At 42.8% G+C, this 23,524-nt stretch overlaps 2 protein-coding genes across 3 annotated transcripts; both read right to left on the bottom strand.

The window, feature by feature from the left end:
* Window positions 1-1,692: 1,692 nt before the first annotated feature.
* Window positions 1,693-13,683, bottom strand: LOC106610434 (semaphorin-4F). 2 transcript variants are annotated; one of them, XM_045722977.1, is made up of 15 exons: window positions 13,530-13,683; window positions 13,252-13,419; window positions 12,092-12,225; window positions 11,266-11,325; window positions 10,223-10,321; window positions 8,034-8,145; window positions 7,756-7,866; window positions 6,606-6,745; window positions 6,295-6,476; window positions 5,834-5,978; window positions 5,401-5,605; window positions 5,161-5,270; window positions 4,808-4,950; window positions 4,210-4,265; window positions 1,693-3,547 (listed from the first exon to the last, which is right to left on the bottom strand). In XM_045722977.1, the coding sequence occupies exons 2-15, from the start codon at window positions 13,352-13,354 to the stop codon at window positions 3,009-3,011; spliced, it is 2,139 nt and encodes a 712-aa protein (XP_045578933.1). In that variant the 5' UTR covers window positions 13,355-13,419; window positions 13,530-13,683; the 3' UTR covers window positions 1,693-3,008. The 2 variants fall into 2 exon arrangements, with proteins under 2 accessions (XP_045578933.1, XP_045578934.1); XM_045722978.1 differs by having other exon boundaries at window positions 13,526-13,633.
* A 49-nt stretch (window positions 13,684-13,732) lies between these two features.
* On the bottom strand, window positions 13,733-18,470 carry LOC123744213 (docking protein 1). The gene is made up of 6 exons (XM_045722979.1): window positions 18,244-18,470; window positions 17,158-17,316; window positions 16,609-16,767; window positions 16,121-16,190; window positions 15,708-15,883; window positions 13,733-15,191 (listed from the first exon to the last, which is right to left on the bottom strand). Exons 1-6 carry the CDS (start codon window positions 18,322-18,324, stop codon window positions 14,259-14,261), a joined length of 1,578 nt encoding a protein of 525 aa, XP_045578935.1. The 5' UTR covers window positions 18,325-18,470; the 3' UTR covers window positions 13,733-14,258.
* Between the last annotated feature and the right edge of the window lie 5,054 nt (window positions 18,471-23,524).

Genomic DNA, 23,524 nt, shown 5'->3' with positions numbered 1-23,524 from the left:
CAAAACCTGTAACACCATGTAACACGTGACATGTTGAATGTCTTGGTCGAGTTCCAGGCCCACTTCCTTGCAGACGTTGCATTTCATCAACCAATGGTTGGTCCCACTTCATCGACTGCACAGTCGGGCATCCGATTGCTATAACATATAATCTGCTTAGCTGATACGTTCAACACCTACCCAATCGTTGTGAGATCTGGCAGGCGTCTGCAATGTAGTCAGGCAGGAACACCACCCATCTTTTTCCCAGGTTCATGTGTGTTTCCAGGTGCAGCTTATTGCGATCAAGGGCTGGACATGGCTGCTAAGTACCAGGATTTTGGGTCAGTCTTGTGCTCCCCACGCTGTGTGAAGATTGGTGTGCCTTGTGATGAAGGAAGTGGTCATAGTCTTGAGAAAACCCAGTAGCAGCATCCTTAAATTAATTTGTAAGTATATGGGGAGCGGTTTCCCAGACACAGAGAGTCTTCAATAAGTTTGCTTTTTAGTCCAGGACTAGTCTTAATCTGTGTCTGGGAAAACACCCCTAAATGTCTATGGCAAGTTGTTGTTTCCCACTATGGCCAAGCTGTAACAAAATTGGGTGTAACGTAAACATTTATAAAAAAAAAAAAAAAGTGGTCTGGTGGTGTTGTGTCATGAAGTGTTGCAAGGAAGCCGGAGACGTGGGAATATTTAGTACAGGGATGGGCAACGGGCGGCCCACGGGCAATTCCTTCTCTACACCCCATGGCAAAATGTGCAGAATTACAGGAAGTGAGCTGTAAAACAGCACATTTTATTCTCCGTCCCATGGCAAAATGTGTAGAATTACAGGAAATGACCTGTAAAACAGCAAATTTTCCTCTCCGCCCCATGGCAAAATGAGTAGAATTGCATTAGTTAGTTAGAAAACTGCAAAATGTTCTCTACATCCCAAGGCAAAATGTGTAGAATTGCACAAAATTAACGCTAAAACATAAAAAACATATCTGCTGTCAAGAGTGGGGCCACTTGTCACATCCTGACCATGGTAAAATGTTATTTTCTATGGTAGAGTAGGTCAGGGCGTGACAGGGGGGGTTTATTCTATGTGTTCTATCTATGTTCTTAGGTTCTAGTTTTTGTATTTCTTTGTTGGTTTGTTTGGGATGATCTCCAATTAGAGGCAGCTGGTCCTCATTGTCTCTAATTGGAGATCATACTTAAGTAGGTTTTTCTTCCTGGTTTTTGTGGGTGATTATTTGTGAGTAGTGTTTGTTTCTCCTCTGCATCACGGTTTGTTGTTTTGTCTATTTCAGTTATTTGATGTATTGCATAGTTTCACAGAGTAAATACATATGTGGAACGAAACACACGCTGCACTTTGGTCCGCTCCTTTCGACAACCGTGACACCACTAAATGTTTTACTTGCAATAGGTGTGGGGAGGGGGTAACTGCAGCCCGTCATGTTGAGTTCAGATTTTTTTGTGGTCCATCCCTGATTTAGTAAAAGTCTCATGCATTTTTTGAACTTCTGTTGTACTAACCTTTTGAATGACCTATATCTTCAAAATCTAATATTACATAGTTAAGTAGAACATGTGTTCACCTCCCTCTTCTGAATTATAATATTACATGGCCCACTGATTATAGTTAAGATTTCATATTATATGACATACTGAATTAACACAGTTAAATGGTTCAATAAAATTATACAGGAAAACATCCAATTGGTACTGTAGGAATATTTACTAAAATACGCTTTGTTCAGAAATGGCAAACAATGGATAACAACAACTACAAAACATTCTCAAATATTACAAAAAGATGCAAAATCATGTTAAAAAAAAGCAAGTCAAATGTACATGCACAAAAGACAACTTAAAGGGAAATCCTACCACTTCTCATCCTCATGTTCATTATCGCCAGCACAATGCCAGTGTCTAAACATGTGAAAACGTTCTAGCCAATGACATTAAAAGTAAAATCAGGGATTTTCATCAAACACTGAGATTTGCAGTGACGTGGGGAGCAAGTATATACCCTACCGCTGGCTAGAAACTGGTTCCAGGTTTGGAAATCACTATCATTTTTTATTTTAATCCTACCCTGTGATGTCACTAGCTTGGTTTCAATCCAATTGGCGACAGATTTTCATGTGAATATTCTAAAATATTAATAAGGAAAATATGCACATTTTCCCACCAGTGCTGTGTTTCCGCCAAACTGACTTGGCGGAAACAGTGGGTGAGGACGGGTTTCCATCGCATTTTCAACTGTGTTGCGATAAATAGCAAATGTGGTCTTTGCATGTACGCTCTAGCCAGCAGCTGGCAGATACAGTGCGGGTAGGCTTGCCTACATGACAATATTATGGATAAGAGCAAGATTCTTTTTATTTGTCAAACGGCAGCCAAGCATCGATCATGTCACCAGAATAAGACCCCTGATATTTATTGGAAAGGAGCATCAAGCTCATCACTGTGCACTTTCACCTCCCTGTGACGTTCATCATAACTTATTTCATCTATAGCCTAATAAACTGCATGCTTTCCCGAGTCGTAGTGTGAGGACCACACAACATGTCATCGCATCGATATGATGGTTATCATATCAATACTTGCCTATAAAGGAGGTGTTTCCACCTCCATTTCTCACATAATTAATTTTACCAACACAAAACGATCTCACCTTGTCTAGTGTATTTTGTTTTGTCGACATTTGGAAAGTTTACCCAAAAATATGCTGTTTCCATCAGGCCTGTCGTGACATGTTTTACTCGCATAAATAGGTTGGATGGAAACCTGGTTACAGAGAAGCAGAGAGACACAGAGCGAGAGACAAGAAAGAGACACAGAGAAAGAGAGAGAGACACAGAGAGAGACAGAGAGAGCGACACAGAGAGACAGAGAGAGAGAGAGAGACAGAGAGAGACACACAAAGAGAGAGACAGACACACAGAAAGAAAGAACGCGTCAGAGAGAGTAGTCTGTAAGCGGTACCTGGCAAAACACTCCCTTCAATTAAGTCAATTCTGGACATCTCGTCATAAAACGCCCTCTCCCAATTGGCCGACTGGCGTGTCACTCATCACCAGCTTATTCTCATAGCAGGTGGGGCCCCGCCCCTGCTGTCCTTGATTGGCTCCCCTCCCATTTCTGTCCTCTAATGGGGTGTGCTGGGCTGCTCTCCAGCACATCCTCTTCAGGAACACAGTGGCTCCTAAAGCTCCAACCAGCACCCCCAGCAGGACACAGGAGATGTACACCCATACCGGTGACCTCCGCAGCCCCGGGTCCACCCTGCCTTCGACACTGAGGTCCTCCATGGTGAGCTGGTAGGAGGCTGTGAGGCAGGGTTCGCTACCCCAGGAATAATCATCCTGGGCTGAGCAGCGGCAGGAGTAGAGGCCCAGGCTGGATCCGGAGATGGTGACCTCCAGGTGGGAGTGGTGCTGCTGGGTGTGGCGGCCCTGGGGGTGCTCCCAGACGCAGGGGAGAGGGGATAGATGGGGGTGGTCACAGGGGAGGAGGACCACCAGGCCCTTCTTCACACGCAGCTCCTTCACCACAGGGGAACAACGACCTGAGATGCGAAGGGGGTGGGAGGGAGGACAGAGAGAGGCAGAAGCAGAGATAGAAAGAGGAGGAGTGAGAAGGAAGGATGGAGAATAAAAGAGATAGAAAGGGAGAGACAGAAGAGGTAGGGAGTTAGGGAGTTACAAGATGAGAGGAAGAGAGAGAGAGAGAGATCGTCCTAATTCTGTTTGGAAATGTAGTAGATTTGGTGGATGTGCTTAATAGTGGAATAGATGTGGTATGAGGGCTGTATGCATGTTTAATAGTGGAAAATGTGATAAGGGCTTTATATGTTTTTAAGAGTGGAATAGATGTGATATAATAACCTTATTCATGTTTAATAGTGGACTAGATGTGATATAAGAACCTTATGCATGGGTAATAGTGGAATATAATTGATATAATTATAAAATACAATTATTATATATCTTTTTTTAAACCTTTATTCAACTAGACAAGTCAGTTAAGAACAAATTCTTATTGACAATAACAGCCTACCCCGGCCAAACCCTAAACCGGACGACACTGGGCTAAATGTGCGTCGCCCTATGGGACTCCCAATCACGGCCGGTTGTGATACAGCCTGGAATCAAACAAGGGTCTGTAGTACGCCTCTAGCACTACAATTAAAATCAACCTGTTTAATAGTGGAATATTGTTCATACTCACCCTCTCCAGTGCCACACACCTTCAAAGGGTCCTCTGACTCCCTCTGCACTGGAGAGCTGAGAACAGAGAGAGAAGAAAGAGAGATGGTGAGAGTGAAACAACTAGTTTGAAAGGAAGGAAGATAAAGCAATGTTTTGGACAGCAGGAGAAAGAGAGAGACAGAGAGAGATACAACCAATATTTATGTTGATTTATTTTCCTTTATGCATATCATTACAACACTGTATATTTAGACATAATATGACACTTAAAATGTCTTTTTTCTTTTGGAGTGTACTGTTAAATGTAAACTTTTTATTGTTTATTTCACTTTTGTTTATTATCTATTTGACTTCCTTTGGCCATGTAAACATATGTTTCCCATGCCAATAAAGCCCCTTAAATTGAAATTGAATTGACAGAGACAGAGAGTGGGAGACAGAGACAGACATAGAGAGTCAGCGACAGAGACAGAAATAGAGACCGAGAGAGAGGTCTACCAAGGAGGGCCTTAACATATGTTTCCCATGCCAATAAAGCCCTTGAATTGAATTCAGAGAGAGAGAGAGAGAAAGAGAGGGACTCAAACCCTCACAAAGAGAATGCTATGTAGACTCACTCCGCAACACAGGCTCTCTTGTTGACGTCCCACACACAACCTAGTCCTGCTGCCCGGGCACACACCTGACAGCTGGAGTACACCCTGCACTCCTCTACTGGCACACGGGACAGAGAGGAGGGGGAGCCTACCACCACATGGCCCTGGGAGGGAGCAAAGGGTTAAAGATGTCTGTGTGTCTGTCTGAGTGTGTCTGTCTGTGTATTGTGTGTGTGTGTGTGTGTGTGTGTGTGTGTGTGTGTGTGTGTGTGTGTGTGTGTGTGTGTGTGTGTGTGTGTGTGTGTACATGCGTGCGTGCGTGCGTGTGTACGTGCGTGCGTGCGTGTGTGTGTGTGTGAGTGCGTGTCTGATACCTGGTGTATGAGGATGTTGTTGACGGGCTCTACTGAGGTTGTCAGAGGGATCTCCTGCAGCAGAGTAGCAGTACGACCAACGATACACACACTGTGTAACTCCCCCTGATCTGTGTGAAAACACACATCAATTCACACCACAGAACATAATCAACCACAAAATGAGAATATTTTCTGATATGTTCAGCATAGTCAATTAACTGCCTGGTCTATTGATTACTTGATGTTTCTCTCTCTCACCTGTTCCCAGATGTAGTAGGGCAGCATCACTGTTGGAGATGTTGGTGGCTGTGATCCTGGTGTATGTGGTTCCCCTCCTCACCAGAAGGGGCGCTGCGTCCACAGTGTCCGTCAACAGAGGATGTTCCTTGGCAAACTGCAGCACGCGGTCGGGCATATCGAAGGAGGAGTTATAACCCTGGGCTCTCAGGTCATCGTTGATACACTGAGGGGGACAGAGAACAATTCAGCATGTTATGACGATGATGGACATACTAGGACACTATATGATAATAACCCTTAAATGGAAAATGACTACCTGGATTCGTCCAATAACAAAGAAACACTCATTTTCGAAAGAAGCACTAACTTTCGCTATCCGCTGCAAAACGTTTTTAAAATGCTTTCCATTGCATGCCCTAATAAATACAACCCAGGTGAGTCTGGTGAATACCTGTCCAGGACGGGGGTCGGGTACAGACTCAGAGCTCCCACTGTTCACACAGTTCCTCTTCATATCTCTGAAGCCTCCCGTCGCAAACACCTTGGTGATGTCAGCCAGGCTGTACACACACACTGCTGACACACGCTCTCCTTTCCTAAACACACACACACACACACACACACACACACACACACACACACACACACACACACACACACACACACACACACACACACACACACACACACACACACACACATTACCATGTTCATTACAGTAATGCCGTCTGTATGAGTCATTGTAACATGATAATCATATTTAGTGATTCTCCTCTCTCTTTCCCTCGCAATCTGTCCTCTCTCTCATTCTCTCTCCACCCCATTCCCCATCTCTACTCCTCCTCTACCTCCCTCTCCCCATCTCTATCCCCCCCTCTCTCTCTTCCCCTGTCCCCCCCTCCACCCCCATACCACTGGGAGGTGAAGAGCGTGTAGAAGTGTGTGCTGCTGGGGTCTCCCAGGCGGTGTTCCAGGGGGTAGACATGGGTCAGGACGGTGTAGTGCTGGCCACTGTCCCGGTCCCGACACACCAGCTGAGCCTTCAGGAAACTGGTCCAGCGCTTCTGCAGGGTCTTAGAGCCACCCACGTCTCCCTGGCAGATAGGGAGAGAGGGATGGGGGAGAGGGGGATGAGAAGTATAGAGAGAGAGCACAAGACAAAGCACACATGAGCAAAATAGAGGGAGAGAGAGAGAAAAAAGAGAGAGAGAGATGTATCTCACCTTGCAGACTCTGGCCACCCGTGTGACCCTGACCTTGGTATAAAGGTTGTACTCTATGGCGTTCTCCGTGAAGAAGAAGTAGATTTTATCATCGTCTCCAGGACTCTCCCTGACCAGGGCCGAACTCACAAACTCTGGATCTGGACTCATCAGAGAATTACATATGAATGACATATTGTATGTAGTGCTTCCCATCTCCAGTCCTCAACACCCCCGACGGTTCACATTTTCGTTGTAGCCCCAGACAAACTTGCACATTTTCTCATCAGTGGTGTTTCCACTAAACTGTCTTTTTGTGGATAAAAATCAATGTGTGATGACGTAGACACACAAAACATTTTTCGCTTAAGTTTTCATGTACCGAATAAAAATGTAAAATTCATTGTTTTTCCATTTTCAACTGTACCGATAGTTATGTCCTAAAAACTGTTAGGTTAAATAGCAAATGTGCATATTCTGGTCTTGGCACGAGCGCTCTAGCCAACAGCTCACAGATACAGTGTGGGAAGGCTAGTCTACATGATGAGATTACTATGGATAAGAGCAAGAATATTTGTATTTGTCAAACTGCAGTCAAGCATCGATCATCATGTCACCAGAATAAGACCCTCGATATTCATTGGAAAAGAGCGTCAAAATCACCTTGCACTTTCAGTTATTTCATCTGTAGCCTAATAAACTGCATGATTTCCCGAGTCATAGTGGGAGGACCACACAACATGCCATCACATGACTCCAAGTTTACTTCCATATTAATACTAACACATAAAGACGTTTCCATTGCCACTTCTCACATAATTCATTCTACCGCCACAAAAAGATCCCACCATGTCGAACGGACACGTTATCTGTTGGCATTTATAAAATTGTACCAAAACATCCTGTTTCCATCAGAGCTGTCGTGATTTTTATTTTATACAGTATAACTTTACTGGCATAAAACATGTGGATGGTTATAGATATAGACCATCATCAAAGAACAAACTCATTAGGTAAGTAACACAACACTGCTAAACCACATCCTGAGTTAAACTCTTCATTGGACACATTCTGTTGTTGTTTGGTGTTACAGAAGTTTGGACAGTAGAAGTATTTTATAATCTTTCCCATCATGCATTGGGAGTGTATGTGATTGACAGATGGGTCTCACCACTGAGCCAGTTGATGGACTGATGCACGCGCACCTGTTGACCTGTTGCCCTGGTGATGTCAAACTCCGTGCCCAGGAAGATAGAAGGGGAGGCGGTGTACAGCACTCCATCTACAGTACACATATAGACAGGATGTGATAGAGTGTGTGTGTGTGTGTGTGTGTGTGTGTGTGTGTGTGTGTGTGTGTGTGTGTGTGTGTGTGTGTGTGTGTGTGTGTGTGTGTGTGTGTGTGTGTGTGTGAGTGTGAGAGAGTGTGAGCATGTGTGTGTGTCTAACCTGCAGTAACAGCAGTGTGAGGTTGTCTGGGATCATAAGGACATTTCCCCTTCCCATTCTCCATCTTCACTTCGTCACCTTCTTCCTTCACTAGGGCAAACGTCACTGGGTCCTGAACACACACACAGTCTATATTTAGTATGTGAACCAGTGGAGGCTGTTGAGGGTATTTTAAATGTAATATATATATTTGCATTTAACCAGGCAAGTCAGTTAAGAACAAATTCTTATTTACAATGACGGCCTACCGGGGAACAGTGGTGCCTTGTTCATGGGCAGAACAACAGAGTTTTACCTTGTCAGCTCGGGGATTTCGGTTACTGACCCAACACTCAAACCACTAGGCTGCCTGCCGCCCCAGTAGGATGGCTCATAATAATGGCTGGAACGGCGCGAATGGAACGGCATCAAACACATGGAAACCATAAGTTTGACGTATTTGATATGGTTCCACTGATTCCGCTCCAGCCATTACCATGAGCCTGTTCTCCCCAATTAAGGTCCCACCTCCTGTGACGTGAACATCATGTGTGTAAGCCTATCAACTAAATACATTAATTGAAAGAATAACATGTATTTGACCACAACAGTAAAAGAGCATCTAGCAGGTGTATCATAATAATAATAATAATATAGGTGTAGAGTATAATAATAATAATATAGGTGTAGAGTATAATAATAATACAATTAATAATAATAATATAGGTGTAGAGTATAATAATAAAAATAATAATAATATTATAGGTGTAGAGTATAATAATAATATAGGTGTAGAGTATAATAATAAAATTAATAATAATAATATAAGTGTAGAGTATAATAATAATAATATAGAAGTAGACTATAATAATAAGAAGAAGAATATAGGAGTAGAGTTAAGTATTCAAAATAATATTAATAATATAGGTGTAGAGTGTAATAATAATACAATTAATAATAATAATATAGGTGTAGAGTATAATAATAATAATATAGGAGTAGAGTATAATAATAAGAAGAAGAAGAATATAGGAGTAGAGTATAATAATAACAATAATAATGGTGTAGAGTATAATAATAATAATATAGGAGTAGAGTATAATAATAATAATATAGGTGGAGAGTAAAATAATAATAATATAGGAGTAGAGTATAATAATAATAACAATAATATAGGTGTAGAGTACAATAATAATAATAATATAGGAGTAGAGTATAATAATAATAATAATATAGGTGTAGAGTATAATAATAACAATAATAATAATATAAGAGTAGAGTATATTAATAATAATAATATAGGAGTAGAGTATAATATTAATAATATAGGTGTAGAGTATAATAATAATAATAATAATATAGGTGTAGCGTATAATAATAATAATATAGGAGTAAAGTATAATAATAATAATAATAATATAGGTGTAGAGTATAATAATTATTATTGTTATAATAATATAGGAGTAGAGTATAATAATAATAATAACAATAATATAGGTGTAGAGTACAATAATAATAATAATATAGGAGTAGAGTATAATAATAATAATAATATAGGTGTAGAGTATAATAATAACAATAATAATAATATAAGAGTAGAGTATATTAATAATAATAATATAGGAGTAGAGTATAATATTAATAATATAGGTGTAGAGTATAATAATAATAATAATATAGGTGTAGCGTATAATAATAATATAGGAGTAAAGTATAATAATAATAATATAGGTGTAGAGTATAATAATAATTATTATTATAATAATATAGGAGTAGAGTATAATAATAATAATAATAATATAGGTGTAGAGTATAATAATAATATAGGAGTAGAGTATAATAATAATAATATAGGTGTAGAGTATAATAATAATAATATAGGTGGAGCGTATAATAATAATATAGGAGTAGAGTATAATAATAATAATATAGGAGTAAAGTATAATAATAATAATATAGGTGTTGAGTATAATAATTATAATAATATAAGAGTAGAGTATAATAATAATAATATAGGAGTAGAGTATAATAATAATAATAATATAGGTGTAGAGTATAATAATAATAATTATAATAATAATATTGTAGGTGTAGAGTATAATAATAATAATAATAATATTACAGGTGTAGAGTATAATAACAATAATAATAATAATGATAATATAGGTGTAGAGTATGAGAAGAGACAGAGGAGAGAGAACGTGACTGACTATGAAAGCACACTGGGGATCGTAGGCGTAGGAGCCACAGACGTAGATCCTTCCATCCTTCAGAACCTCCAGCAGACAGATGTAGTTATAACAGTCATCCTGTAGAGGGAGACAAAGAGCCATGTCTCAAACAGCATCCTATTCTCCCCTGTAGGCCCTGGTCAAAAGTGGTGCACTGAATAGGGGACTAGGGTGCCATTCGAGATTAGCAGAGGGGGAAAACGTAAGCCTGTTTGTATCTCGTAAATACATCTTTACGATCTATGCGGAAACAGTTCAAGTGCCCTGGGATATGGAATATTTGGGGGATTTTCAAGTCCCTGAATGCCTTTTAATTTAAGCTAGGCTGAAGCGCGTTTGGCAACTCCTTCTTAGCACAGGGCCATAACAGAGCAGGATAAAGTTGCCTCTAGACAGATCTCAGGTCAGTTTACATTCCTCACCATAATGGCTAAGGTTAGGATTTGGGGTAGATAACATGATCCTAGATCAGGAGAACCTAGCTCTACACAGATCAATAAAATATGGTTAGAATCAGTAGTATAATGCAGGGTTTCTCAACTCAGGTGCCAGGAACCCAATGTGAACAGGCCTAGGTTTTCATATTACTCCCATTGAATAAACGGTAGCGATAACAATAACTCTAACTCCCTGACTATTTAAGGTAGGTCATGCCTGTTTATCAGTCTTTGAAGATGACGAGATAAAAGTGAAAAGTCATCTGAAAGCCAAACATACAGGATGTGATGTGTTGTTGACAGGAAGCTGAAGAGTCAGTAAAGCAGCTGTTATGGTAACAGTATCATACATCATGACATGGTGTTACATTTTGGGTGTGAAACATAGCATCTCACCGACACCTTTAACCACATACATACACTACAGAGCAGCGGAGGACGGTGGGAGGAGCTATAGGAGGACAGGCTCATTGTAATGGCTGGAATGGAATTAATGAGAGGTATCAAACATATGGAAATCCCATGTTTGACTCCGTTCCATCCATTCCATTCCAGCCATTACAATGAGCACCACACGTTGCTCACCTCCCTCTTGCCTTTACCCATACAGGACTTCCTCTCCTTTTCTGTTGCCTCCCACTTAATCTGCAGAGACAGAGACGGAAGTCAAAGAGAGAACACACAAACGCATACAGTTACATCACACAGTTAAACATCAGGTTAAGCCGAGTATTGGACTAAAAAGCAGTGTCAGTGGAGAATCTCTATTGAGAAAGTTGTCCAGGACTAGGTTTAACCTATGTCTGGCATAGTGTGTTTGTCCCAGGTAAGACGTAGGTTTTTCTATGGTTTTGTGTTCATGAATACACCCATCATGAAAACACCGAAACAAATACACACTCGTTTCACAGATAAGCGTGCACACACAGACAGTCAAGTGAAGAAGTCTCCCCCCTCCCATCTCTCTGTCCCTCCCATCTCTCTGTCCATCCCCCTCTTATCTCCCTGTCCCTCCCTCCCCCCTCTTAACTCCCTGTCCCTCCCTCCGCCCTCTTATCTCTCTGTCCCTCCTTCCCTCCCTCCCATTTCCCTGTCCCTCCCCCTCCTATCTCCCTGTCCCTCCCTCCGCCCTCTTATCTTCCCGTCCCTCCCTCCCTCCGCTCTCTTATCTCCCTGTCCCTCCCTTCGCCCTCTTATCTCCTTGTCCCTCCCTCCCTCCGCCCTCTTATCTCCCTGTCCATCCCTTCGCCCTCTTATCTCCTTGTCCCTCCCTCCCTCCGCCCTCTTATCTCCCTGTCCCTCCCTCCGTCCTCTTATGTCCCTGTCCCTCCCCCTCCCTCTCTCTCTCTCCCCCCCTATCTCTGTCTCTCCCTCCCCCCTATCTCTGTCTCTCCCTCCCTTTCTCTCTCACTGATGGGTGTTTCCAGGTGAGGTTGGAGGTGTGCAGGGCCAGGATGGAGCCTCTGGCTCCCACGTAGAGTGTCTCAGAGCTGGGGTCTTGCAGGAGGACGCTGGCGTTGGACACCCCCAGAACTGCACCTACCCCTGAGGAGAACAGGACATAACATTAGGGTTGTGCCCCAAATGGCTATTTCCTACAGTGCACTACCTTGGACCAGGGCTCCGTAATATATAGACTCCCCTTCTCTGCCCCATTTATTTGCCTTTGACCTTTGAATGAATGTATGAAGGATGAGACTGACTTACAGGGACTTTTACGGAACCATTTCTAAGTCATTTCTATCAGTAATTGTGTCACTTCCTCTACTGAGAAACATTCTTGTGGTCGGCTGTAACTGGGGTGCAATAATTAGTCCAAACAACAAAAAATGGTTTCTATTGGACAAATTCAGTTAGGTCCCTCCCCATTCCGTTTAAGAAATGTTTTGCAACAGAATCAGCTAATAAATAAACCCCTACTCACCAGTTACTCAATGCTGATTTAGGTAGACAATTTTGGGGCTAAACTCTCCTTTGCGTTTGCTATTTAGTCCGTGACATAGGCTTAATATGTGTCCAGTAAACTGCTCCTTGTTGCATTTGTGTGTTAACACACACACACCATAAAGAGTGGGGCATCTCAAACCTCCACATTCTCTGTATTACAATCTAAGACCTATAGCCTATAGCCTAGGCCTATCTATCCATGAAAGCAGGCAAAATTAGGATAACACTGTAACCCCAGTCTATACTCACTCTGCTATATTCCGGGTTCTTCGTGAAAACAGCAGTGAAATGACACACCTGTCTTCAGTCATTTTAAAAGTGTTGTTTAATGGGCATTTCTCCACCATGCCTCTGTCCTTTCCATCTGGTTAAATGTTGGATTAAGTAATTAACCATCTCCATTTCCAGATGAATAAATTAGCCTACCAAAACCACACTGGTTGCTGATAATAGACTTCTTACAAATGTACTTGTTTGCTAGGCAACATCATTTGCATTGCTATGACTAATTAGATTGTAGCCTACCTAACGTTACCGTATCCATTAGGAATTGCGATACATTTTAAAATTGCGATACCATTTGTATGTAGTGAGAGACCGTTTGTCCAACTGTACTGTACTCACCTCCGTGAACATTGGGAATTGCAGTTTGACAACGAGTTGAACCAGTTGTGAGCCACAAAATCACGGCCATAAAACAGGTGGTCGGCATGTTGAGAAGTGACATCAGGAAGAATGTCCGTTGATGACCGAGCGTCAGTTACTCATCATTAAAAGTGCGCTCGGGGCGTTCTGTCAATACAGGATGCACAGGGGGGAACGAAACGTTTACAGAAACCAAGAAAACTAAAAAGTACGGTTCAAGTGTATCAAAATACGGCGTATTTTTTATTCTCACCTACCTATTCGGTGTCCGATGTGGTGCTATTTCTAACACGGTATAATAGGCACTTAGCCTACAGGTCAGGTACAGTACAGTATGTGATAGAACTATAATCCAGGAAGCGTTCAAATCTCACTAAATCAAACGTCAATACACGCCCACAACCACAGAGGAACCTGAAATATACAGTAGTAGGCCTATTAACATTCACATATTCCCATGTAAACAGCATTGGACTGAACAGTAGTCTAATTTATTGAGGGGCACAATATTTTTTTTAAACAATCAATGCACAAAACAAATAGTGGAAGGAGAGTTACTGTATACACACCCATTATTGTTTTATTGAATCACATCAGTAAAACAAAGTAAATTAGAAAAAGGATGTGAGACTGAGCGGAAGTCATTTGTTTCTGTTGGGGAGAGGAGGAGGCTAACACTGTTTGTAATATTTTCATCGAACACTGGCAGACTTCTGGAAGATCTCTGTCGCTCTTTTCTCCCTCTCCCTCTCTCATGTTCATTACACTGGTGTGCAATATTGATATTCATAACAGGTTATACAAAAGTTATTACATCATAAGAAAAAACTATGATTCTGTATGTGAAAACAAGTTCAATAAATAAAGTAAGTATACAATAACATTGTGAAATGAGTAGGAAGTCTCAATATATCCCTATGGGCACTGATCAGTAGTAGTGCACCTTAAAGGGCAATAGGGTGCCATTTCAGACACAGCAGAGTATCCTAAATGAACCCCATGTTTTCATAGATGACCTCTGGTGACTGGCGTCCAGCAGTGGGCCTCCTGGTGGCCAAGGTCCTGGTAATGGTCAACGATGATGATGAGGAGGAAGAGGAGGCCAGTGAGGAAGAGGGGGATGATGATGATGAGGATGGTGATGAAGAGCCTGGCTTGCAGACCTGGCTGTAAAGGTGGGCGAACGGGTCAGTGTTGGGGCCCTTGGCTGAGGTCCCCACACAAGGCTCACTATAGATGGGTTCCTCTTTGCCAGGTTCCTGCCCCCGCTGGTCCTGGTTCTGTTGTTGAGTCTTGTCAGGTAGAGGACTCGCACGGTCGTACACCTCGGAGTAGAGCGGCTCTGGCTTGTTGCCGTGGTGACAAGAGCAGGAAGAGGAAGTGGGCGGTGGTGGTGGTGGTGTAGATCTCGGGGGTGTGAGTGAGAGGATGTCTGCTGGGTCGGCGTACACTGGTTCCGTTCGGTTGCCATGGTGATTGCGGGGGTATAGAGGGATAGAGGGGGTGAGGGTGGTGGCCGTTGGGGGTGTCAGATAGGAGTTGAGGCCAGGGGCTTTGGGTTTAATGCTGTCTGCTGGCTCAGAGTACGGACACTCCTCAGAGCTAATCAAATTAGGCGGCTGTGAGTACACACACTGCTCTGAGCCAATAGCATTTGAAAATACTGGCTTAAAACTGTAGCTGCCCTCCAAAATGGCTGCGCTATCTGGTAGTTTGGGCAGTGGTGAACGAGCACGAGGCATATTAGGGCTACGGTTAGCAACCACAGTGTCGCCCTCAAATTCGTCCCCGGCGACGGCCTTCTGTTCCTGTATGGCGGTCTCGATGAGGCTGAAGATGTCGTCAGCTTGGCACGTCTCAAAGGTGAAGGTTCCGGGTCCAGAGTCACAGCGCCGGCCCGCCTCGATGGAGAATGTCAACTGTGGGAGAACCAAGAGGACACAATGATTTGTGAAAATTCCCACAGGTGTTCACTGGAAAATTGCATAATTTAATGTGGGCACCATACGTATTATAACCTGCAACCTTCTTGAATGGACACTGATGACCCTACAATGATCCTTCGACATCCTGTTTTGGACCCATACTGCCCTAAAAAGGCAAAACAGTAACTTTGATCTGTTGTAATGACCAGGTATATTATCTGATTAATGTGGGAATTTGTTTCCAGACACAAGAACAAGCCAGTTGATTAGAACATACCATGAAGTACCAGAAATTGCTGTCTGTCTAGACAGAAAAATACTTTGAAGTCAGAATTTGCAGTAAAAAAAATTACGTAGTTACTGCGTTTTGCCTTTGTAGCGCAGCATAGTACCGTACTGTGATGGCCTTGAAATTAGACACTAGAGAATAGCATTAGATTAAAACTAATAACAGATTAGGAATCTAATTCTATGGCTTAATGAGATTCTAAATTCCATGGTTCTACTGACCTTGTCTCTGCCATAGCGTCGTATCAGCCGATAGGGCCAGTCCTGCAAACTCTTCCTGGTCTCCGCCTCCTTAAGGACCAGCCCCTCCTGGGCCACTTGCAGCCAATAGTACTCCCCCTGGAGGCCGCAGCGCATTGCTACATGCGTCTGCTTCACACCCACCCTGAACTCACTCACTGAGGGGAGAGAGGAGGGAGAGTGGTGGTCATGACCGAAGCACTATGGATGGTGTTCATTTCTATTTTTAGTTTTCTATTTTGTGTATATCTTTCCTTTATTCGTAGTAATATCTTTGAAAAGAAGAACCTGTTCCAAGACAGCAGTAATCATACGCCCATTAGACATAAACAGACAGAAGAATGGTTGTTCATTATAGTTTGTGTGGCCACTAGGATATCTGATGTGCTTCTCACCTTCCTCCCTGGAGACGTAGATCTGGTTGTCCTCCATCTGAATCTGGGGCTGCTGACCAGTGGAGCCTCCCTGGGAGAGAAGACATGTATTTAGATTAGACCGTGAGAACTATCCTCACAGATACCTACACTCTTAGAAAAAAAGGTGCTATCTAGAACCTTAAAAGGGTTCTTCGGCTGTCCCCATAGGAGAACCCCTTTTGGCTTCCATGTAGAACCCTTTCTACAGAGGTTTATACAGGGAACAAAAAAAGGTTCTCCTATGGGGTCAGCAGAAGAACCCTTTTACAACCTATTTTCTAAGAGTGTGCACATCCTCTATATAATAACTGTTTGGTGAGGAAAATAGTTTAATGATAGAGAGACCAGTGAACAATGGCGTTTGCTGTTAGCCTTGTACCAACACCGAGACAAATTCCTATCAGCGCTGTTGAACGCTAATAAAGTCTGATTCTACTTCTATCTGTAACTGAAGCCGCTCTTCTCACCTGGAAGGCGATGTCACACATCCTCTCCACCCACTCCACGCAGTCGTCCTTGTCCGCCGCGAAGACGTACCTCCTGCCGTCTGTCTCCACACAGAAGGCGGCCATGTTGTCTTTGGGGCAGGCCTCAGCGTGCGGGGGCAGCCTCAGGACCCTGATCACCTACATTTTACTCCATTAGCAGATACTCTTATCCAGAGACTGTAAAAAATGTGACTTGGTGCGTCTCTGCTTGGCACTCAGCATTAAGGAGATAGATTGGGGGTAAGGCTTGTGCAAGCTCAAACAGCTCATAGGAGCAGGGGCCTATCTCCTGTTTCTGTAGCATGAGCCAGTTTGATGTACAAGTACGTCCTCTAGACAGGACGCTAGTCTATCGGAGGGCCTTAGCCTTATCCATATCCAGAGCCAATCATAGTGCATTCAACTAAGTTAGGTAAGACAACCACATACTGTATCACCGTCAGTGCCAGTAAAAAAAAAATCCTCAATAAAGCAGCTATAAGCAAAGTCAGTGCTAGTAAAAAAGACAAGTACAGCAGTAAGATTTACCTCTGACAGGCGGATCACCCTCTTCTCCTTAACTTTGTCCTGGTGCTTCCAGACCCCAGAGGGACCGGCCCGCTCTCCTCCCCCCACCTCCTTTCGCTCTAGCCTGGCTACACCGCAGCGGCTGGAGGGGTAGAGAGCCAGCCAATGCTGCTTCCACTTCTGGAGGGAGGGCGGAGGGAGGGAAGAAAGGGGATGAGGGCAGAGAGGGAAGACAGGGAAGACAGAAATAATGGGGAGAAAAAGAGAAAGGCCAAGAGAAGGGGAGGAAAATTAGTGGGGAGAAAGAGAATGAAAAAAAAGTGAGTATCTAGTTTTCCCATTTCCCTGACAACACATTAGTCATATGACAGACTCAGAATATCACCCCCCCCCCCCCTTCCCCCCTTCTCCAGCACATCTGCCTATTTTTAAATAAAGGTGCAGTGGTAGATGAGGTATGTGTGCTCAGGTACAGTAGGTGCCTTGGCCCCTCCCTCTGTTTTACTTGTGCCTGGCAGTGTTTCAGTTTACATCCCAAATGGCATCCTATCCCCTACATAGTACACTAGTTTTGACCAGAGATCCTGTGAGTCCTGGTCAAAAGTAGTGCACTGAAAAGGGAATAGGGTGCCATTTGGGACACATGTTTGTTGGAATGTGCCATGAGGAAACTGGGAGCAGTACTGTGTCTGGGCACGCATATGAGGATCCGTTCTCCCCTCATACCTTTACACACGCACCATTACCAATTTAGCCTGTCTCTGCAAGTAAGACTTCAACATGTAGGCTACAGTAAATGTCCTCGTATACTGAAATCATATACATTCAAATGTAAAGTGGAATGGTATAGGGGTTAGATTGCTGTCATACACAGTACATGTAATAAACAAGGGGATGGCAGTTTACATGATAACAGCAATAGCCAATATCAAAACACTCGAAATTAACAAAATAAAAACTTACATTACAAGACTGTTATAAAGCTGCATTGAAAATCTAAATAAATACAATATTTTCCTATTGACTATTATTGTCATTCCACAAAAACAAGATAGATAAGGTACCAGGATGTGTACAATTAAGTGAGCTAAATAGTTACGTGCTTACCTTTTCTACATTTCGGTGTTGAAGGTATACTTGTCCTGCTTTCACATGAGTGTCCATTATGTTCAAAGAGACTCTCGGCATACAACTGAACTTTAACCAATAACTTGGATTTGACTTTGATATATGTTAGTTTACGGTGTCCTAATCCTACACTTGTGATTTTTGTACGGCAAAACTCTCCCCCTAACAAATGTAGGTGTGCTTTTCTTTCGTTACGTCAGGGGCAAATACTACTGTGAAATTATGACTGGTCCACACCTTTCTCACGCCCCCAGGCTACTACGTTTGGTCCAGGGCGTTAATGCACATTCCTCTTACTACCTGAACCTACAAAGACCAACCCTTGTGATGTCATACAATGAGTAATAGCCTACACAGAGAACCATACAGTGAATAAGACATGTATTGTGAAGAATGAAGGAAGTGAAACCGCCCACTCATGGTTGATTTTATTACAATATTTGTATTGTTCACTTTTCTTTCATTTATGACCATTGTTTTTAGAACGGCTACGAAGACTCAGATTATTTTGGAATGCTGTGACATCACCCTATTTATATATATATATATATACATACATGATATCGCTGCGTAACAAAGGAATCGATAAAAAGTATATTATTTTGACTCAAACGTTCCAACGTTCTATGGAACATAGACTATTATGGGTTTTCCAACACACATTTAACCACTGTCTCATGTAGCCTGTTTTAGTTTCGCTAGCGTTGACCCCGATTTATCCTTGACGAATGACCATCTTAAATATCAGGGAACAAGAGCAATTTAATGCACTCTTTAAGGCAAAATCAGGTATGTCTAGTACGGGTTTATCATTGCCATATTTGATCACTTTCATAACATAAACACTAGGCTATTCAACTTGTAAGAATAGGTAATCAATGAGATTGTCTCATAATTGTCACGGGTGTCGTAGGGTTTAGACCAAAACACAGCGGGAAAATGTATACTCATCTTCTTTTATTTAAGGACAAAGAAGGAAAACCAAAACAAACACGTATACAAAAAACACGACGACAAAGAACAGGCCGGTAAGGCACAAATCCCATGACAAAACACACTCCTAAATATAGGACCTTCAATCACAGGCAACAATAGACAGCTGCCTCCAATTGAAGGCCGCAATCCCCATTACCAAAACATAGAAATACAAACACCTAGACAGAACATAGAAATAAAATAACATAGAACGATAACCCAAAAACCCCGGAATACTTAAATCAAATACCCCTCTACATAAACAACCACCCCGAACCATATAAACCAAATACCCCCTCTACATGAACACATACACAAACACAACCTGAACCACATAAAACAAATACCCCCTGCCACGTCCTGACCAAACTAAAATAACAAATAACCCCTATTACTGGTCAGGACGTGACAATAATGCTACCGAGAATTAAGACTTTTCACTGATGCTCTTGGTTGGTTAAATGTGAGGGTTCATCCATCTCTCTCCACTCTTCTCTCCTCCAGTCTCGGGGCCCTCAGGCCAGAGAGGGGCAGCAAAGCACCTATGGGGCTGACTACAAGCCCCCCAGTGATCGGCACCTCAGTCTGTTCAGCCTCCATGCAGAGCCATCTTGCACCACACACCAGAAGGTACAACTAACTCGCTCTGTCTCTCCCTCTCACACACACACCAACACTTTTCCACTTGTATACTAATGCCATACACTCTAAAAGGAAAAGGTTCCTGGAGTATCCTTTAGGGATTCTTCAAACTGAAACTGTGGGGGAACCCAAGTTCTTTGAAGAAACCTTTAAGGGTTCTTCAAATAACACCTTTTAAAGTATCCTCAAATAACACCTTTTAAAATAACCCCCCCTCTTTTTTTAAATGTATTATTAACAATCAGCATAACACCCCTAAAGAAGAAAAAAACAAAAAAAAAACAATCAGCATAACAATAACACAATATTTTACTTGTCAGTGTTTATTATAATTTTAGTGGCAAAGCAGAATTAACTCACCTCAATATGAGGTAACCTCCCAGCAGAGCTCCAAGTCACATGGGTATATCCTCTGGCCTGTTGATGTTAAATTACTGTGTTAAGGTTCTCCGTATCCACAGCCAGAGTTATTTTGCAGTGCATGGTGATCGAACAGGTTTCCTGTTACATTCATCAGAGGTGTAGGGAGGGTGAAGTCTGTGAATCCAAAAAATAGTAATTATACAGATGATTAACAAAACATGCACACAACAGTATTCATACCTTGGTTTTTGTGGTGAATGTGAATGAAAAAAAAATGTTTTGATAATGGTTTTCATACACATACCTTGTCCATAATGTAGAGGCCTATGGGATATTCATTTAAGAGGTTAGGAAGGAGGATGGTAAATGTGATCTGCATAACATACCAATACTAATTGACATACCTTTGTATGCCTCCTCCTCTGTATACCTGAAGACAGACACAAAGGTGATCAGTTCAGTCATCTGCACCCAATACATCTAGCCTTCAACATATTCTTATAGCCTACATACTCTTACCTCTTTGTTGGTTTTATATCCATTAAATTGTCAATTTTCTGTTTTAGAAAGATTTGCACAAATATGAAAAGATAGATGGTATCATCATAAAATAATATACATTTAGATGATACAAGGGACAAACCTTACTTAAATTGAGGAGATCTTTACATTTTTCAGTTAAGTGCCTGCACCTGCTGTCCTTTCAAATTCAAATCCTAATTTTTCAGTTGGGCAGTTAGGTTCCTGCAAGAACCCCAAAGAACTAAGGTGGTTCCTCGATGAACCCCACCTGCTATGGGGTTCTTCTAAGAACCTTTTGGGGGCAATTTTCAGTGCCAAGAACCCTACGGTTCTTCGAAGAACTTTGAGGATCGTAGAAGAACCTTTGTTGAACTCTTAATTTTTAGAGTGTACACAGTGTACACATTCACACTGCCCTGATTTGGCCTACCTGTCTGTCTATCTGTCTATCTGTCTTCCTATCTGTCTTCCTATCTGTCTGTCTGTCTGTCTTTCTGCCTGCGTGTTGGCGGATATGTGGGCTCAGTGCTACAAACAGTGTTTCCAGACCATTACCAACGGCCCACAGAACCCCGCCTTTGCCTTCACTCAGGTGAGTCCCTCAGCCACAAGAACTAACTTACTTGTCTTACCTGTCCCTTGACTGGCATACCTTAGGGGCATTTCATGGTAGATGCATTGATATTATCTCATCTTAGTCAGTCTCAAACCTCTCTCTCTCTCTCCCCTCTCTTTCTCTCCACCTCTCTCTCCCCTCCTCTCTCCACCTCTCACCCTCTCTCTGTCTCTCTTCCCTCTCTCTCTGTCTCTCTGTGTCTCTCTACAGAAGGGGAGAACAGTGAGGGCAGCTACATTGGAGAGTGAGAATTTCAGTATGATCCAAGTGGAAAGGACAGCTCCTCCAGAGAAGGGGCAGAGCCAGATACCACCACAGCGTTTGAGCTCCGACTCTGGGGAACGAAGGTCAGTCTCTCCCCTCGACCTCAGTCCGTAACTCCGTCCCGTCCCGCCCTGCCCGGAAAGAGGCATGGACGCAGGCAACAGGGGACCCAACAGGGGTCACAACGACACCCAAGGACATGGTGGAGCTGCCTCACATCGGCAGTGGAGAAGGTGAGAGAGGGAATACCCTGTTAATTTTGTATTGACAACATGTTTTTATTTGAGGCTTTTAATGGCCTTATAACTCCACATTTTATCCGCTTTTGTTTCCTTTTGTGCAAGATGATAGACTAGCACCAATAACATATGTGTGTGTACTACCTGTTCCTGTTGTCACAGGAAGTGATGGGGAGCACCCGCTGCAGGTGGAGCGGTTAAGGGAGGAGCAGTTCCGTCGGGACATGACCCACTCATCTAGGCTGGAAGGCCAGATCAACCAGCGCATAGCCACCCAGTCTAACCTCATGCACCTAGGTAGGTCCTATAGAGACAAAACAATATATTAAACACTGTTCTACACCCATAGCCACCCAGTCTAACCTCATGCACCTAGGTAGGTCCTATAGAGACAAAACAATATATTAAACACTGTTCTATACCCATAGCCACCCAGTCTAACCTCATGCACCTAGGTAGGTCCTATAGAGACAAAACAATATATTAAACACTGTTCTACACCCATAGCCACCCAGTCTAACCTCATGCACCTAGGTAGGTCCTATAGAGACAAAACAATATATTAAACACTGTTCTACACCCATAGCCACCCAGTCTAACCTCATGCACCTAGGTAGGTCCTATAGAGACAAAACAATATATTAAACACTGTTCTATACCCATAGCCACCCAGTCTAACCTCATGCACCTAGGTAGGTCCTATAGAGACAAAACAATATATTAAACACTGTTCTATACCCATAGCCACCCAGTCTAACCTCATGCACCTAGGTAGGTCCTATAGAGACAAAACAATATATTAAACACTGTTCTATACCCATAGCCACCCAGTCTAACCTCATGCACCTAGGTAGGTCCTATAGAGACATAACAATATCTTAAACACTGTTCTATACCCATAGCCACCCAGTCTAACCTCATGCACCTAGGTAGGCTTTCTACCACCAGCCTTATGTCCCAAATAGGACACTAGTGTGTGTGTATATATATATATATATATAGTGCACTACTTTTTACCAGAACCGTATAGGCACTATATAGGGAATAGGGCTTTGGTCAAAAGTAGTGCACTATATTGCGAATAGGGTGCCATTTGGGATGTACAACCTTCATGTACCCTGGTAGGTCCCATAGCCACCCAGTAGGGAGGAACATAGTACTCAACACCGTCCACCATGATCTTAGATCAGCACTCCCTACTCTGAGACACTTTAATACGGGCCGAGCCACCACCATCCACTCTGATCCTAGATCAGCACTCCCTACTCTGAGAGGCTTTAATACGGGCCGAGCCACCACCATCCACCCTGATCCTAGATCAGCACTCCCTACTCTGAGACGCTTTAATACGGGCCGAGCCACCTACATTGTTGAGAGCCTGCTGGCCAAACCTCATTGGCAATAACATGTTAAACTTGTGACGTAGGTGCAGTATGAAGCTGTATATGGGATTATTCATGATAACTCTCATCCACGTGTGTGTGTAGGGCTGCCGTTTGACAGTGTGACCACCTACAGCCAGAGTTACACACACTGGGACAACCCCTCCACACTGAGAGGCCCGCAGCGCATCCTGCCTGAAGCCACACTCAACTGGTACAGTAGATCACATTCACATACTGACACGGATTGAAAGGAG

The sequence above is a fragment of the Salmo salar genome, chromosome ssa08, assembly GCF_905237065.1.
Source record: "Salmo salar chromosome ssa08, Ssal_v3.1, whole genome shotgun sequence".
In the NCBI taxonomy this organism is placed as follows: Eukaryota; Metazoa; Chordata; class Actinopteri; order Salmoniformes; family Salmonidae; genus Salmo; species Salmo salar.
This window is presented reverse-complemented; position numbering and strand designations above follow the sequence as displayed.